The sequence below is a fragment of the Camelus ferus genome, chromosome 7, assembly GCF_009834535.1.
Source record: "Camelus ferus isolate YT-003-E chromosome 7, BCGSAC_Cfer_1.0, whole genome shotgun sequence".
Classification (NCBI taxonomy): domain Eukaryota; kingdom Metazoa; phylum Chordata; class Mammalia; order Artiodactyla; family Camelidae; genus Camelus; species Camelus ferus.
Window position 1 is genome coordinate 69,277,581 of NC_045702.1, and position 19,581 is coordinate 69,297,161.

A 19,581-nucleotide genomic window follows, 5' to 3' on the forward strand; every position below is an offset into this window, starting at 1 on the left:
TTGTACATGATGGCTTTAAAATAACTTGATTTCCAGTGAGATCATTCTCTTATCTTTTCTCTCCTGAGTGGACATTTGAATGCAGTCCTGAGCCTGGTGAATTTTGTTAAAAACAAACAAACAAACAAACAAAACAAACTCAAGTAAAAACGACAACGAAAACAAAACTTGAGTGAATCTATGATGATATTGTTCCTTTGGAGAGCTCCCATGTGTTGGGCTTCACAGTGGTGAGTGCTCATAATGGAATCTCTTACCTCTATCCCTTCCATCCACCCAGAGTACTCTGGTTAAGACGCTTTCCTCTGCTCTCAGAAATCCTGCCAGTCTTTCAAACTTGCTGAAATCTTACAGGATTTCCTCCCTGATTCAACTGGAAATTACCTGTCTCAATTACTTGACACTGATGGCAGTACGTTCATGTCAGCAAATCTCCTCCAGTAAATTGACTGTGCCAAAAATGTGATAAAGATACAGTGATTGATCCAAGTCTGTCAATAGGCAAGGAGTCAACAGTGACTGCACTGAAGGCCTTGTGCCAGGTAGGCATTTTAGGGATATAGAAATAAGTCACTGCCTTGCCCTCTGTTGACTCGTAGTCTAATAATCAAGAGAGCTGGGTGGAGTTAAGTATGCAAATCTTTACAGTCATAGGTAGAAAAAGTAAGAAAGGCAATTTCAAGAATCAAAAGAAAGAGAGATACTGTCTATTAAAAAAGTTATCAGGGAACATCTTGTAAGAGGTGCCTGAAATAATGACTTCATTAGTCTTAGAGCAATTGCCACTGAGAGGTTTGCTTCTAGAAACAGCACACGTTCTGACAGTCCTAGAAAAGCCATGTATTGTCTCCACCAGCACATAAGGCATTTTCTTTTGTTTGTGTTGACAACTGTAAAGAGTCTGAAATTGTACCTGGCTTTTAAGACAAGTTAGCCTGTCATAGTTTCCTGGCTGCTGGCAGAAGACAGATTTCTGAGCCAGAGACAGAGGACTCACTCACAGCACAGCAGGCGGCATGAGCCTCCTGTTTGCATCACTTGCCTTTTTCCCCTCGAGTCCCACAGCGGGTGGGCACAGCAGCCTAAAGAGACATACACACAGTGAATGTGTGTTGTACCCACTTAACCTGAAGCTCAGAAAACTCCCAGTCTTATAAGAGGTCTGCTAGCAAACCTGTCCAACCTTTGCCCAGAGGGAGAATTTGTCTTTATTATCCAGGTCAGGAAACACATCTTCCATTTGCCCTGGAGGAAGATTCAATCTTTGTCTTCCAAGGCTGTTTGCAAAGAATGTGGAACACAAACTGTCAATAAAGTGTAGAAATGGTCAAGAGAATTGCCCCCCAACAACAACGTGTTCAAATGGTCCTGGAAATAATGGTTATGAAGCAGTGATGGAGGGGAATGTGAGATAAGATGTTGAGGCTGGTTTATTGGCTGGATGCTGTTTCATCATTGAAAAGCTGGACTTTGGTATATTTTTCCAAAGAATTGATTAAGTTATCTAATACTTTGAAATTGTAGAAACACAGCTTAAAGGTCATTATTTTACATAATGAAAAATGAGTAAAAAGGGATGCTAATATTCTAAGAAGAAAACCCCTACATCTCATAAATTAAGAGTGTTAAGAATATAAAGCATTATTCTGAATTACAGATGAGGTATTCTCTAATTTAGTCATATCAATAAGCAAATAAGCCATGAAAATCTTAACAATGATAGATGACCCTAAAATAAATTTGTGTTTTGTGTTACACACACACACGCACACTTTAGCATATCCTTTTGCATAATTCATGCACCCAGAGTAAAACTGTAATTCTGAAACCAAATTAAATCTCAAATTAAAGTGGATTTTTGGAATCATCTGAGAAATCCTGTCACTCAGCGCCTGAATTTTTTCCAAAATAAAGGAGAAGTAAAGTTTATAAGTTCTATGGTTTCCCTCCTAGGATCCTTATTCTATAGTGATGTCAGTGACTTCTTAGGACGATGCAAGACTGCAGTGGAACTTGACCTTATTTTTATGTGATATCTTTCCTATTAAAGGTTATGAAACCTACATGATCCACTGATAGATTTACTGCTATAATGAAGAACATTGATTGTAGGATTTTCTGTGCATGCTTTTGGCTTTTTAGTTTTCTTTATAAACCTGTTCTTCTTTCTTGTCTTCTTTTCTACATCACAACATAAAAAATGTGTTTTATATGTGTTTTTATTTAAAATGTATATACTACTCTAGAAAGCAAAAGAACACTCGGTGCAGAATATTGTTATTAAGAAACTTTTGGGGACTCATTACACTAATAAGAACATCAAAGTAATATCATATATGCCTGTAGTTGAAACCATAGAGTGCTTACTCCTATAATAATAAATACAGTTCTAAAAGGATCATCATAATAAAATGTTTTTATCACCACTTTTATAAATCCGCAGTATTTTTCATGTATTGGGGCTTAGATCTGGCTATATAATGTATGAGTTAAAGGCTTAAATTTTGACCATATTTGGGATTCAAACATGTATATCAGATTTCAAAGACTAAAATGCCTACAGGGGCCAGTCAGGTAAAAGAAAAGTCAGAAGCATAGCAGAGGGAGCCTGTCCCACTGCAAGAAGATGTCAGAAATTTTTGAATGTTGAGTAGTAATTGAAAGATAAATAAACTGTGTCCTCACTAAGTAAAAAATACCTTCAGTCAGCAACATCTATAACCAGTTCAATAACCAGAATGTTCTTCTATGCTGGCAGAAGACAGGATAGGATGATGGTAGGCAGAGGGGTGGGAGATACCAGGGAGAGATGATAGGAACTTTCGGGAGCAAACACATTGCCATCGATAGGAAGAGAGTCTGGCTTACTGGCCAGATATACATAGAGTTTCACAACATAAACATTGACACTGGGTAGTAGGAAGCTGTACCTCAATCTAGATCCTAAGGCTCTTACGCATCTTGAGGAGCAAGACTATTTTTAGAAATACTATTAATATCTTAAGAGGTCCAGTCTATTCTCCTGGGAAATTTCTGCTCCTTTGCCAAAAATATTAACTTGAGAATGGAAGATGATTGCCTACAAAAATCCAAAGAAGTGTTGTTGCATGGCTCAGAGCAGCCGTAGAGGTAGGAGAGGAATAGAGAGCTTCTTAGGAGTCCTGTACACCAGTACATGTGGATCCAAGGTGCAGGTCTTTGGAAACAATGAAGAAAAAACGATGGGTGTTCTGGTGAGAGCCAGCATCGCTCAACTTAGAATCCATCACCACTGACCAGCAGAACCCGTGAAGATGCTGCGTCACCATGAGAAGGTGATCCTGTGGAATTCTGAGAGACACACAAGAAGGGGGGTTGACTCAGCCTTTTCAGTTGGGCAGGGAGAATGATTGATCCAGCAATTGTGGGGATAAACTGTTAACTAGAAGGCTCAAGGTCTTGAGGCACAGGAAACATTGGAGAACATACCAGTTGCTACAGTTACTTAAGTGGACCGTATTCCTTGATTATTAGCCATAGATCTGCATTGTGGTGTTGGACAGAGAAGTGGGCATTTTTTTTAAAAAAAGCTTCCACACAATACTACTGCTTTGGTAAAGTTCTGGTAAGAATGAAATGCAATGTTGAATCCGAAGTGCTCAGTACAAAAATTAGAAAGCTGAGAATGCCAAGTGTCAGTGAGGACTGCTGGTGGAGTATAAACATGTCACCACTCTGGAGAGCAATCTGGTGCTACATTAACAGAGTAAATATATGCTTTCGCTTAGACCCAGTAATTCTGCTCCTAGTTATACATACCAGTGGTGTTCTGATACAGATCCCAGATGGACATGTACAAAGATGTACCATTGTTGGATGTGGTGGAGATTTGTAGGTAACTGGGGTGTCCATCACTGGCAAAGGAGATAAGGGAACATGGGGGAGCCACACAAATACTACAATATTACAAAGCAGTTAGAAACAACAGACTGTATGTGTATATAGGGCTATATATGGGGATCTTAAAAAACCTAGTTCTTAGTGAAAAAGATGAGAAAAACTTTACATAAATTAAAAAATACCATTTACATAAATTAAAGAGACACAAAAAGCAATATACACTTTATAAGAAAATATGCAAATCACACACACAAAAAATTGTTACTGTTCCCAGTGACAGTTGACAGTGATTACCCCCTGGAGGGATGCAAATAGAAGAAGGAAGGGAGGAAGCCTAGGAAGTAAATAGGTAATTAAAATATGAGAGGGACCTTTTAAAACCAAAAATAATAGTGAGTCATGAGTTGAATAGTGTAACAAACTCAAACCTCCACAAGTGAGTTTATAAAGTAAAAGAAAGAAAAACTAGAACAATTTCATGCCGCGCCATCTGAAACCTATGCCAGACGTATGATTAATCCTATAGTTTAAGCAAAAAGGGGAACAGAAGCAGTTGGAGAAAAGAAAAGGATAGAGGAAACAATTTCTTTCATTGGGGGGAAGAAAAACACTTCACGGTCAAAAATTGTTGGAATTGGGTAAAAAGTGCCTACTGATTTCTGCCTGTGGCCCCAGCAAAGTGCTAGGCACTATTGGAGGTAAAAACACGGTATTTGATATATTCTCTCACTTCAAGGAAGAAACCAGGAAATTTGAAATATAGCAAAGATTTTCTGAAATCCGGTGGGAGACTGGTAGAGTTAAACTGTGTTTTTAAAAAATAATCAAAGATGTTTGTGGTATATTATGAAGTGAGCCATTACAAAGAGTCATCCTTTTATTCTTTTATGCAGCAAACGCTACAGAGAGTCCATAACACCAGGTTCTCTGCTGAACGGTAAAAATGGAAAGGGAACTCAAGGAGGTGCCTGATGTGGAGGGGCAGACAAGTTCAGGAGAAAGACTGGACAGCGGAGGTTATGGCAGGTTAAGTGCAGAGCAGTGCTGGTTGATGTGTGGGCGGCCTCTAAAGGCCTGAGACTTGAGATGAGCCTTCAAAGAGATTAGAAAATAATAGCGTAAAATAAAAGCTCAAAGATATGTGTCTTAATTTTGCAAATGATACTGTAAAGAAGATAAAGTCTTGCTTGATACTCTCGAAGAAGAAAATAGAACCAACAAAAATAGAACAAAGTAAAATGTATTGAATTACAGAAAAAAATGAATTGGCTTTTTAGTGTGGTTTATTTTTATATGCAGTTTCATAATAGTCCATTATCTTTTCTTTCAGATACACTGGCCTAGTACAGCACTGAAAACAGAAGAATGCATAATGAAAGGAAAAGATGCTGTAAGTATTATTCATTGTAAATTAAACAAATCAGTTATATTCCTGATCGGTCACAAAGGACTGAATCTCTAAACTTTTATTTGCTTCTAAAAAGCACATGGGCAATTCGTTTCAGGAAGAAAAGAAAATATGCCTGTACATAAATGATATATGCATATGTATTTTCTATATATATAATTACTTAAAAATTAATTTCAATGTAGAGTTAAATGAAACTGAGGTACCATCTAGATCTTGGTTTTTATTTTGTCTTAATATATTGTAATCAACTCAGATTTATAAATTCCTTGTAGTAATGCTTATTTGCTATGTATTTGGGAGAAAAATAATTTCAGGCAGTTTCTTAATTTAAGGAAAAGCTAAGCACATTCTTTGTGAGATTTCATTGCACTGTGTTTAATAAATTAGAAACAAACTAAAGGAGAAGAAAGAAAAACTTTAAAAGACGACGGCAAAGGCAGTAAACAGACTTTACCTATTGCACATGTCGGAGGATGTCTCCTACTGAAAGAGTCATAATCCGTTTCTCCATAACATCCCTGCAGCGTGGGAGAGGGAAGAGGTGGTACAGCAGCAGCAGCCCTGCCAAGGGTGCTGGCACATGAGTGCAGGGACTTGACAGATGCTGGGAGTAGCTGGCTGACGACACAAGTCACGACTGTGGAGGAAGACATCCACATCTCCTTTGGAAAATTAACTCAATTTTCTTTTCAGTAAGAAAAAGAAAAAAAATTACCATGTAAAAAAGTAACACACATCACACCAACTCCTCATTCTCTCTAGCAACTGGGTAACAGCCAAGGAATGAGTCAAGACATTCTTGCTGCCCTTAGTCTACAGCATGATGCTGACTAATTGAACACATTCAGAGGCTGTGTCAGTCTAAGTGCAGCTGAACCCAGATGTGGTTTAATTGGCTCAGTCAAGATGTGATGGTTTCAGGAGATGAAAAGCATGTGCTTATAGCAATATGCAAATAGAATATTTTTCTCATCTGATTGATTAGATTTTCCCAATTGTATGCATCATCAACAGAATAAGATGCTACCTGATTGGGAAATTGAAGAGATCTGTGTGCACCAGATAATTAGTTCAGCAGTGCCTTCCTTGTTCTTATATATCTTATATAATCTGAATCACTTATGATGAGATGGTTTTGCTGGCTTTTTCATCCTAATACTGTTATATGAGAGACTTTAAAAATTAGAATCTGTCCTTATAAAACATTACATTTACTATTGTATGTATTGGCACCAAAGTAACATTTAGCAGTAAAAGGGCTTAGTATTTTTCTCATTTTTTGTAAATGAATTAGCAATACCTAATTTGCCAACAAGGAGTTTGCTAGAATTAATTTAGTCAAGTTGGTTTGAAGCATTTTTAAATTTGTTGTCATTCAACAGACTCATCTAGTGACTTATGTATTAAAACTTTGTTAAACATGGAGTATGTCTTAGGTACTGTGTTTGATTAACTGCAGAATACAGAGATGTGTAAAATCAAGACTCTGTTCTCAATAAGCTTATAGTTGAATCCCAGCATAGGCAGACTAGAGCTCTGGGACCATGTGTGACCTACCATGAATGAAGTTTGATTGGAACACAACCACATACATTCCTTTTTGTATCGCCATTGGCTGCTTGCATACTGTTGCTGCAGAAGTAAGTAGTTACAACAGAGAGTGGATGGCCCATCAAACTAAATATACTTACTCTCTGGTCCTTTATAGAAAAAGTTTGCAGATCCCTGGACTGTAATCTTAAGAGTAATAAATGTAAAAGGTTATTTTTTATCAGTTTTTTGTTTACTTGAAAATTCTCCCTGAATGTGCTTTATGTGACTGTATGAGTTTGAAAATACGACTTATTTTCCCAAACATCAAAGCTCTGTAGCACCCTAAAGTCTGCATATGCTTCCTTAAGGGTAATGAAGCTTTTTCTGATTATTCATTGTCTGATGTTATGCTGATTCATTGTTTATATGTAATTTAAAAAAAAAACAGCATTGGGAATAATTTAATCACTTGGTAGAACATATTGCCATGAAAATCTTTACACCTGAATACATTTCTGAACGGTGCTTTTTTTATCCCTCAGTTGTGTACTAGAGTACATGAAAATGGTATGCCCCCATTATTAACTGTGATTCATACATCACTGCTGACTAAAATGTGCATCAGTCCTCCAGTCTCTTCTGCTGGTCCTTGTCCTCTTTTCCTTGAGCCCTGTTGTCTCCTCTCGCCAAAAGAGGCTTATACATGAGATTTCTACAGTTAGGAAAAACAAAAACAAAGATCAAAAAACAGCTAAATGTTTTTATTACACTAGCCAATTTCTCCCTTTTTTCCCCTGCTTTAGAGTGAATGTGCAAACTATGTTCGGGTTTTGCACCACTATAACAGGACACACCTTCTGACCTGTGGTACCGGAGCTTTTGACCCGCTTTGTGCCTTCATCAGAGTGGGACACCATTTGGAGGTATGATGATTTCATTCGTTGCAGTCAGTGAATTATCAAAAGTAATGCTGAAGAGAACTTTGTTTTAAAAAGAAAGGTTGTGACATTTCTTTGGATGAAAGAGGAAGAGCATTTGTGATCTTCTGATTCACCTTGCTTGAGTCAAAGAAATGATCTCTCTGGGCCTTAAAATCTTTGTCAGCTATAAAATCTGTGAGCCAATTAACTCTTTATGTATTCTTCACTGAACGATTTCCTTTGCTTAATTTGTCCACTTAAAGTATTTCTTAATATCAAAATGCTCTCTCTTGTGTTTTTATATAAATTTTTATTCCTGAAAGCACCAAATTAGAATGAGTATACGTATGAATATATATACACATATGTATTTATGAATACATTTATACAAATAAAATTACTACATATAGTACTTTTAAAAAGACACGCAAAGACCTGTTGATCCTGTAATAACTCCTTTTCTCAGCCTGGGGAGGTGGGGTTGGGATGGGGAGAGATTGTAAACTGACTTAAGCTAAACATTAGTGGGTGAGAACTATACGTGTCTTCCTGGACCCCGCCATTAGGTGATATGGTATCATTGAAAGCAAATCCCAGCTGAATTCTGCCGCACACACATGCGCGCGCGCGCGCGCGCACACACACACACACACACACACACACACACCACACACACACACAAAATACTTACTAACGAACAGCCTTGAAGAGCAATCATATAAACTGTTTCAACCTTGGTGAGTTCTCCACTCTTGTTTATTTAGGTACATTTTCAAGCACCTTATGTCATAGTTTCACTGTGAGGCATACTAAACAATATACTGGTGTCAGGGCCTGCTACCTTTTATTGAGCTTAGAAGGCAGAATCCTCAGTTAAGACAGGACACAGACAAAACAGAGCTACAGCAGTTAGTTTCTCCTGATTCTTACACCCCGTTTATGAAAGGGTAGCAGTGACTATAAAATATTTTCAGCCACTGCACATGAAGAACAACATTCATTTCACTAGTGAAAAATTATTTCTGATATTCTTGATTCTAGTTAATATTCAGGTGCACACAAAATTAGTAGTATCTGAAGTGTTTACTCTTACTGCCTCTGCAGAGTGCCCTGATTGAGGTATTTCAGCTGTGAAGTGTCTTTATAGGCAGGATTTTTGATTTGCATATTTTCAATGCTAACTAACCACCCCTAGTTGTAGATTAATGTTAAGTAGCATACACAAACACATCATAGTGTATTTACTAAATTATTTTACGGAAACAGTGCAGGCCATATAGTGGGAAAGACTTCAGACAAAGATGTCGAAAGCAAATAAATCCAGTGCAAAGTCAGAATGTTTACATATATACAGATATACAGAGTATACATATGTGTACACATGTTTATACAAACACACAGATATTCATGCAAACTTAGAATATATACAACTTTTGGTGCAGATCTGTTGGCAACAATCCTCTTAGTTTTCATTTATCTGAAAATACCTTTATTTCATCCTTTTTTTGGAAGGATATTTTCCCTGGAGGTAGAATTCCGGTTAACAATTTTTTTTTTTCTTTAAACATCTCAGAAATTCTTTATTATCTTATAACCTCTTTCTGTTGTAAATTCAGGTTTCATTCATAATGATATTACTCTGTTTGTAATTGCTTTATCTTTCAAAATTTTCTCTTTCTCTTTGTTTTTCAGTAGTTTTTCTATAGTGTGCCTATGTGTGTGGTTGGAATGGTAGTTGGGAGATTGGTATTTATATTTCTTGGGACACTAAGATTTTTAGATACAGAGTTTACATTTTGTGCCAAACTTATGGCCTTTTTTTTTAAAATTAAATCTCTGCCTCATTCCCTCAATCCTCTCATTCAGAGAGAGAGAGAAAGAGAGAGAAATAGACAGACAAACAGACAGGCAGACAAATTGACTTTTGGGCATTGTCCCACAGATCACTGAGATTCTGTTCATTTTTATTCAATCTCTTGTCTGTTTTTCCAATTGAATAAATATTATTCACTTATTTTCAAGCTTATTAACCCCTTCTTCTGACATCTTTAATATGCTGTTAAGCCCACTCCACTAATGGTACGTATAAATACTGTACTTTTTAGTTCTAGAACTTTCATTTTGTATATTTTCCATTTCTATACTGAGCTTTCCCCCATATTTTTACTCATTGTAACTATATTTTCCTTTAAGCCTTTGAACATATGTTAACAGCTATTTTAAAATCCCTATGTGCTAACTTAAACACCTGGGTCAGCATAAGGTAATTTTGCATTGACTACTTTTTCTCTTGCTGTGGATCATATTTTCTTGTATCTTTGCATGTCTAGTAATTTTTATTTTGTACTGGACATTATAGATTATATGTTTTTATTTTGTGTTCTGAATTCTATTATCTTTTGAATAGGGTCAGTTTTTATTCTAGTAGGGCGTTTACCTGTCAAGACTCCCACTCCAAGCTCCCTTGCAGCAGGCAGCAGCCACAAATCCCTGTCATCTTTGTAGCCACTGCTTTTCATGGTCTGCTTGCACCTGTAGTTCAGCTGTCAGCTAAAGATTTGGGAGAGAGTATGTGCATATATCTCAGGGTGCCTCCTTCAGTTTCTGGGTACGTTGTCTCACTTTTCATCTGATCTGGTACCTTAGATATCTGTTCTGTGGCTTTCCAGGCTAGTAAGTCTCTAGCTTTCTGCTTGAGTTGTAGCCATTCCTCACCACATGAATTAGGTTTCCTTGAGTGAAAAACTCTCCAGTCTCTGTCTGCTTTTACCTCATCTCCAGTGCCTTCAAATAATTGTTTTTTATATTTTTTTACTTAGTTAATCATCATTATCTGTGGGAGTTAGTTCAATACAAGCTGCATTGTCACTATTAGAAGTGAAACGCCATGTAATTCACCTTCACATTCATGACGTTGAATATTTTTCTCATGTAAGTGTCTAAGTATTAGGTATGATTAAAACATATTTTGAAAACAAAATTCTCTGTGTCATAAAAGGAATTTGTGGTCATATGGTAATAAGGGCAGTGAAAGATTTATTCCCAGAACTCTACTTAGAGGCTTGATAATTTCATATGAGGGAATGAAAAATTGTAAATTATTATACGTAAGGAAAATGCTTTGAAAAACACAGAGAGAGACACATATGGAGTAGGTTCACAGACATTAGTCTAGTTGGTTGGGAAATAGCAGGAGTTAAACTGGGGCAAATTGGTGGAGGATTTTAATGCCAGACAGTGGCATTCTATAGTTATAGCTAGAAAATAGCATAGAGACCATGAAGGACTTGGAGCAGAGTGTTTGATTGACATGCCATGGGTAATATTTAGGACTTGATCCAAGCAGAGAAGGATGAAAGGCAGAGAGAAGTTAGAGGAGGCTATTGTAAGAATCTTTGTGAGAGATGATGAGGATATTTAAGAGTGTTGTCACAAGCAGAGGAAAGGAGATGTGGGACTGATGTGAGAAGCCACTCAGCAGGAATTTATATAATTTAACGTTTTATTGGATGTTGCTGGTGAGCTGGCATTTAAAAACAATTTGATTTTATTTCTTGATGCTTGGGAAGAAAAAGTCTGTAACAGCAAGAGGAAGCTGTGGAGGCAGAGTATGTATGTTTTTGTGAGAACATAAAAAGTGCTCCATGTTTCTCAATTATAACTTTCCCCCATACACAGCTATTTGAAAAAATTGATCCTGGAGCTAGGATAGGATATTATCAGAATAGTTTGATTTATTGAACCCTAGGGAGTTAATAGTCCCTGAAGGAGTCTCTCCTTTTCTCTTTTTCTCTCTCTCCCTCGTTCTCTCTTATTTTTTCCTCACTTTCCTTCTCCACCTTACACTTTACCAAAGTAACTTGGAAAATGCCATTATTTAGGTGACAGTAGAATGTCTAGGGAATACCAGTGTAAACAGACTGAGCAAACAGAGTAGTATAAGGCAAAGTAGAATCACACTTGGAAAAAGAAAAAAATTAATGATTATTAGACAATATCATCAATGCTACAGGGAGAGCCGTTTTGGTAAAGAGATGAGTGATTAAGATGTAGGAAGTTAGGAAGTGACTAAATAGTGATAAAATAAATGCAGTAATATTGTCTGTTTAATCCAGAAATAGAATTGTTAAGGAAAACATATATAAGGAAGGATATAAAAGTGTAGGAGTGTTGAAAGAAGTTTTTCCTTAGGATAGTCAATCAAGAAACTTAAATTATTTATTTAATAAGAGGATGTAATCACCTGCCTTCTTAGAGACTAGGTAGGGAGCAAGTTTGCCAGAGAGGAGGGCTGTCAGATAGTCAGTGGAGAGAGCTCATTAGCAGTTGGATATAAAGGGCTGTTTTTCAGGAGATAAATCTGAACTAGAAATATTGATTTGAGAATTAACAGCATATATATGTGTGTGAAAGCTGAGATCTTTAGGTATGATATCATTGCTTGGGAAGAGAATGTGAGTAAAAATAGCTGCATATGGAGCCCAGAAACACCAATATTTGAAAAGTTAGTGGAGGAAGAAAAAGCCCATAAAGGAGACTACTAAGGAGTTACTAGAAAAGTTAGGAGGAAAATAAGAGAGTGAGATAGAACAGAAATGAGGGAGTGATCACCAGTGTTAGAAGTCTCCAAGAGTCACTGTCGTTGCACCTAGAAAGTCCTTTGGAGGCATTTATGAGAGGAGTTTCAATAAAATGAGGATGCAAACCATGGTCTTCTGGCATTAAAGGATTGAAAGCCAGCTTTGTCTTGAATCACTTTTACCTCTTTATTTTATTATTTATAACTTTTTACTGAAGTATAATGTAAATACAGGAAGTACACAGCATGTGAATGAGTTGCTAGACCATTTCTACAAATTGAATTCCCTGTGTAACAGATATCTGGATCAGATCATTTCTTTTCTTTTAATTTTTTTGCTTTTGTTTTCATCATTTATTTTTCCTCAGAGGATGTAAACTCGGGTTTATTTTGTTTGTTTTTTTCTCTTACTCCCCTTCTAGTTTAGTCTTCATTTTCAAAGTGATTTTTTCTTTTGATTTCAGAATCCTTCCTGAATTCTATCACTTCATTTTTGAGTTTTTCTAATTTTGATGTATGCTTTTCTTGTATTTCTCCTATCATTTTCTTAATTTATTTTAGCTTCTGTTGAAATACTAATAAGTTGTGTTTGATTCTCATCTATTTTGTGAAATGTCTCTTTGACAGACTTTCATGGTCTATGGTAATGTTAATTCTGTTTCTTATTCTTTTATCCAAAAATAACATTGTACTGGATTCAGATGGGATCTTTTTCTGTTGCTCATTTTTATATAAAATTAGTTTTCCAGAGCTTTTAGAAAGAAAGTGTAGATCAGAATAATTGTATATCTAGCTTCATATTTTAGAACTCACCATTCTGTTTTGTGAAGTGTTCAAAAACATGGAGATATAAACGGATAAATATAAATGTAGATAAAGATTTGCATAAAGACATAGATATAGATATTCTTTAGGCTATGATCTCCTCTTTTGTCTGGATATTGCTTTCCTTTGACCTTCTTTTTTCCTTTCTTAGACAAGTTATATTCAACTCACAGGAGTTTCTTCTTGGTAGGGAAGTTGGCTGGTTAATTTTGAGGGTTCATAGGGCTCTATCCTTCCCACAGGCCACTTCCTATCACAGTCCTATCAGATTGAATCAGCATGAATTTCTCCAAAGTTCAGCCGTCATTCTGAAGTGATGCTGTACACTCAGTGAGCACTTACTGGAAGTTTGAGAGTTCTTTACTCCCCACAGTTGACAAAACCTGGTTGCTTTTCTCTGCTTCCTTCTGCAAGATATTAATACTCTATGTGGCTTATAGCTTGCAGTGGTTCCTCCACACCTGCTGGTACTTGGGGACCCACGGAGATGTCTTAACAGGCCAGTTTGCTGTAGGTGTTGTCTGTGAACTTTTGATTTGGCATTTCTAGTTGATCCATCTGTTTTTCTGGTAGAGCTTATGGAGAACAGAATATATGCCTCTGCTGCTGTCCTCTCAGAAGTCTAATATTATGGAGTCCAGGCTCATATTGCTTGCCATACAATTGAAGCCAGCAATGAGAGATGAGTTGTGGGGCAAAGAATAGCAACTTTATTTGCAAAGCCAGCAAACCAAGAAGATAGTGGACTAGTGTCCCCAAAGTACCATCTTACCTGAGTTAGAATTCAGGTATCTTTTATACTAAAAGGGGTGGAGGTGTGTCTGGTTGTTGCAGACTTCTTGGTGCAAGAATCCTTTGTTCTTGGAACTGGTCATGTAAGTCTGGTCACAATGTTCCTATAAACCTCTAACAAAAATGTTAGTCTGTGTCCTCTAACTTTTTATCTCCAAATGAATGGAAGTGTTATACCTTTAAGGATCAGAGTCTTGAGAATGGGTTGTCATGTATATTTCAGACTATAGGCAATGTTCTTTTACAAAAAGTGCAGAGCCAGCATGACTGCGCACAGGCAACAGAACACAAAGCTTAGAACTAGAGGAATAGATCCAATATGGAGTCAAGTTTGTTCTTCTTTGTTACTTTGTTTGTTCTTAGGTACTTTGTCAGAGTACCTTTTAAATAATAAAATGCTATACAAATATGAAGTACCACGTAAAATACTACAAGTTTATGTCTCCCTGTAATTTTACTCACCTTACCAAAAAATGGGAATTTTCTGTTACTATAGAGATTCAGACAGAAAAAAATCCCAGAAGTTCACACATAAAATAAATTTCTAGAGAATTGGCAAAGGCCTTGAATGGCTGCAAAATGAAAATTGATTTTTGTTACACTTAGCAACCTAAGTTTCTCTTAGAATACAATGATTTTAACACAATGATATTAGTGTGCTACTATTTGTGTTCATTTTCTGTGTTGCGAAACAAATTACCAAAAGTTTGGCAGCTTAAAACAACATACATTAATTACCTCATAGGTTCTGTGGGACAGGAGGAAGCCAAGCACTGCTTAGCTGACTCTGCTTTTCCAGGTCTCTCAATACTGAAATCAAGATATTATCTGGGCAAGCCATCTTTTTAGACCTCAGGGTCGTGTTCCAAGTTCTTGTGGTTGTTGGCAGAATTCAGTTCCTCGCAGCTGTCGGACTCAAGTGCTCATTTTCTTGATGGCTGTCACCCAGGGGCTGCTCCCAGCACCTAAGGGTCACCAGACATTCCTTGCCATGTGGTCCTATCACAGCAATGACAGCTTGTTTGAAGCCAGCAGCAAAATCTACCTGTCCAGTTTGCTAAGAGGGAGTCATATAATATAACCTAATTAAGAGAATTACTGTACCGTCACCATGTAAAATTCTATCATCTAGAGAGGAGTTTCCCACCGTGCTTCTAGGTCTTGCCCACACCCAAGGGGTGGAGATTATACTGGACATCTGTAAGAGGGGGTGGGAATTTTGGGGGCCGTTAATATTCTGCCCACCATACTTTCCTTTACTTATTTTCATGTGAAAGGAAGACTGCATTAGTACAAGTGTTTTAAATGGGTGTTTCTGTGGGAAGCAAGGCCAAGGCACAGTGAGGGATGAGAAGTAAAGTCATTTTTTAAACTTTGTTCACAGCTCTCCTCTTAAAAGTAACTTGCGTTCCTCCTTGTAAGGATGGAACTAAAGGATGAATATGTGGGCCCCCTCCCAAATTTTGCCTGACCCAACTTGGGGAAGTTTGATTGTCCTTGAGGGCATATGCATTTTAATATAGATTGCTGTAGTATTTCACTAGTGTAGGGTAAATTTTCTCAGTGTATTTTTATTTAAAGCCTGTTTATATCCATTGTTAAGTATGCAGACTAACTTAGTCATGCAAATGTGATCGGCTCCAAAGATAACCAGTAATGCACCTTTTGATTTTCATTATATGATTTTGACATGATTTTCATCTAGTGCAGAATGTATAGCTACTCAGCTATTGAAGTTGGGATAGTGCCAGCTTTAAAATCAAAAGGGTTGTACATATACCTCAATTCATTGTAAGTCTCTTTGAAAATATGCTAGAAACTGTCCCCAAATAATGTTTTTCCCAAGTTAGTCCACATTTGTACTTCATAGACTGGAAATTATGCACTTTTCTGGTTGTTTGTATTCTCCAGTTAAATAGGTTATGATGAGCCGATGAGAGATTACTCTCCAGATATAACAGGTTCTTGTTTTTAGAGTCATGTGTTTGACCTCACGGGTCCTTTAGAGCTTTAGACCAAGTGCAGCATCCAGTTTGTGGCCTGGTGCCCCGCTGGCTTCAAAGTTGGCGTTAATTTCCAGCCTCCCATGGTGTACCTGTGGAGACCTGGCCAAAGTAGTGAATCCTTTATTTTCAGTGAATATTGAAGATACCTTTTCAGGTGACAATACTTAAGTATCCAAAATAGATTGAAACATACATGTTATGAGCACATGGATTTTTTCAGGTATCTTTTTTAAAAGGTACTTAATATTTATTTCTTAGCAGATGAAATTTTAGTTTCTGCATGTAGTATAGAGTCAGATTTCTATTGGGAGAGCCAACAAAACTAGTAAGTTTCTAGAGGTTTAAAAAGTTACCCATTACAGTTATGTAACTGACACTAGTAATTTGTTTTACACAACTGATAACAGTATAGCCATGCATTTAATATTCTTTGTGTTTTTCGCAAAGAAATATGCACATTTTCATCTCACAAATTATTTTGTCTAGTATTAACTCTTGCCACACCCAGCTTTTAAACACACAAAATTTCAAAGATTGTCAGATTTGTTCTCTTAAAGGGTTTCTGTTAGGTCCCTATTTATTTCTATTTGGTTACCTGCAATTAACAGTAGGTAAAAAAATGTTAAAGGTAATAATTCTAAAATAATTTTGTAAAAATCTTAAAGGATATTAGTCATATGAATAGCATAAATATATGAAAATTTGCATTGAGTATTTAGCAATATTTATATTTTTAGATAATTTTAAAATATTGTTGGGCATTGGTTAAAAGAAATGTCCAGATTAAAATTTGCATTGGAAGAGTTTTATAAATCTTATTAGTCACATGTTTTGAAGGGCAATGCTGGTCTGAAACTTCCTGATCCATTTATGTGAAAGTAATATCTAGAAATTTTTTATTGATTTAAAAATTATGGCAGTTTATCATATACTCATTTCAAATAAGTGATTAAAAGGTCATATGTATTACCCTATGAAGTCAGGTTTATATTTTGTTTTCTGTCTCTGAAGTTTTCTTTCTGGAGACCATGTGGTATATATGTATTTTTGACTAGAAGTGTAATGGAAATTATAAGCAATGAACCTAGAGATTACCTAACAAAAATACTTTTTTTGAAGTAGGGAGAATGGAAATATTTTGTCATTGGAATGGGTATTAAAAGTTAATGTTAAAAAGGAAATTATTTACACTATCATTACAGCTATCAAGTAAAAACACAGCAATAATTTTTTTGAAAGAAGACATCCTAAGAGTTCTCATCACAAGGAAAAATTATTTTCCTTCTTTTATTTTGGATCTTAAAAAAAGACAAAAATTTTCTGAATAGGTAAAGAAGATCATTTCAAATTTCTTATCACATTAGATTGTGATTTGTTATTTAGAAATTAGCATGAGAAGACTTAAATAGTAGCTGATTTTTGAAAGAAATTTTATATCTTGTCCATCAGGTCCTCAGTCATTTTCTGCATTATTTCTCTGCTATCTTTACTGCAAATCAAAAGATATTTTTCAGTGCAGATGATAGAAAAGGCAATGTTACAATTTCTGGGGCATAAAAAGGTGAGCATGACATTTTCTCCAGAAGCTTGCAGTCTATTATTTTTGTGATTTTTAGCATCCCTAAGGTTATTTAAAAATGTCTCAGGATAGAGGAGTTGTTCCTTCAAGGCCTGTCTCTCCTGTCAATCTTAATTGTGAAAGCTGGTTGTAGGATCTTCTGGTAGGAAGGGGAACAGGATTCCTTGGGGTAGTTTTTTTGTCAGAATGATTATATGAAAGCTTTTGGAAAGTCAGACTGCTTGACAAACTTCCCTTTCAGCTCACTCTTTTGCATGCTCTGTGTGTGAAGCAGTTGGTAAGAAACTCCATTCTCCAGCACCAAGTGCCTGGGAGCAAAGAGAAGGTACAGAGCAAAGCCGGTGATGCTGTGGTGCTGAGCCGCTTTCCTATTGGCCCCTGGGGACGAGGGACCAGGAGAGGCTTAGGCTGTGCCAGAACTCTAATTAACGAAGAGGCAGGCCAGATCCTCAGGGAGCAGTGAGCTCTGCTATGAGGGCTTTTTTCCCTCCACTTAATACGTAGAATACAGGGGAAAAGTCAGTAAAATAAAAAGTGAAAGTACCCCAGGGCCAACTTTTGTCCATTTCTTCTGTGCCACCCCCTGTTAATACCTTGTTTGATTTTCCAAATGTGTGTGTATTGCATGTATGATAACAAAAGATGTTAATATTCTACTTGGACTTATGATTTTGTTGATTTTTTACTCAAAACTATTTCAAAGACATTACTCTTTGTATATTTGGACATAATCTCATTCATTCAAATGGCTACGTAGTATTTCATAGTTAGAGTGGACCATAATGTAATTAAGTGATTCATTTTTAAACTATTGATCCTAAGGCTACAGCGAAGCAGAGAATGAGCGTGGTACTCGAGTGGTTGGGCACCCAAAGGGCAAATGAGCTGCTAGTGGCTGTGTCCCAGGAAGCATTCATGTCTCTTCTGTTGGATCAGACATTATAAACTGGTGGCCATATGTCCAGTTCAGCTCACAGATGTGCTTTGTTTGTCACAGTGTTTCTTGTTGGTTTTCTTTTTAAGAGCCTACATTTGAAAACCGGTTGGTTGCACAGAGTAAATTGTGATTTCCATTGGAATGACATGAAAAGAATCAGTGGGTGCCTAGTAGTTGCCGCCCTGTTCCTCGCATAGGGCATGTGCTTCGATTCCACAGTCCCCGTCACACACACAGTCCATGCTTCCACCCGGCTACTGTGGGTCCACCTGGTCCTGATGGGCATTTGCATTTGTTATTCAGGCACTAGAAGGATTATGAACTTCCTCAAAACCATTTCGTGGTTAGAATCTAGTGGTCGATAACCATGGGAAGAAGGAATGAGCAAGCCAATGAATTAATGAACGACTGGGTTTTGTTATATTCATACTTTGATGTAAAACTCTAACAGAATTCTAACAGTCCAAATTAAGAAATTTCTGGACTTTATTTTGATATATGAAAGTTTCAGTTAAACTTGGTGAATTTTTGCTTTTTTTCTGACTTTATAACTTTATAATGTTTTGCTTTTTAAAATAATTTTATTTGGTTCAATTGGTGTAAGTATTTATAAGGTAGACTTTATCTTATCCATTCTATAATAAGTTCCCTCTGTACTCACACTTTTTACTTTTAATTATGTGGATTCTGCTAACTTTTGAAAAGGTTTGGTGATAATAGATATTTATTTGTTTTTACTCTTCTGGTCTTTAGAACATAAAGAAGCATAGCACAGAGAGCAGAGACATTCTTTTTTTTTTTAAGACATTCTTGAAGTATAGTTTTTTGTTAACTTTAAAGAAAAGTGTACAGATGAAAAAAAAATGTACCTATGATTAGTTTTTACAAGTTGAACACATCTGTGTAACCAGCGGCCAGATCAAGAAATAAAACATCGAAGTGGGGAGGGTATAGCTCAGTGGCTAGAGCACATACTTAGTATGCACCAGGTCCTGAGTTCAATCCCCAGTACTTCCATTAAAAAGAAATAAAACATTCCAGTACCCCAGAATCCCTGCTGTGGTTCTTTCACTAAGTATCCATCCCCCACCCCAGCCAAATTAACCACTATTCTGATTTC

The 19,581-nt window shown here is 36.6% G+C and overlaps 1 protein-coding gene across 1 annotated transcript in view; it reads left to right on the plus strand.

Annotated features, from left to right (window-relative positions):
- The window catches only part of SEMA3E (semaphorin 3E), a 226,225-nt gene that overhangs the window by 132,563 nt on the left and 74,081 nt on the right, over positions 1–19,581 (plus strand). The window contains 2 exon segments of the mRNA XM_032484106.1: positions 5,210–5,269; positions 7,627–7,746. Of these exon segments, the coding sequence (XP_032339997.1) occupies positions 5,210–5,269; positions 7,627–7,746 (180 nt within the window).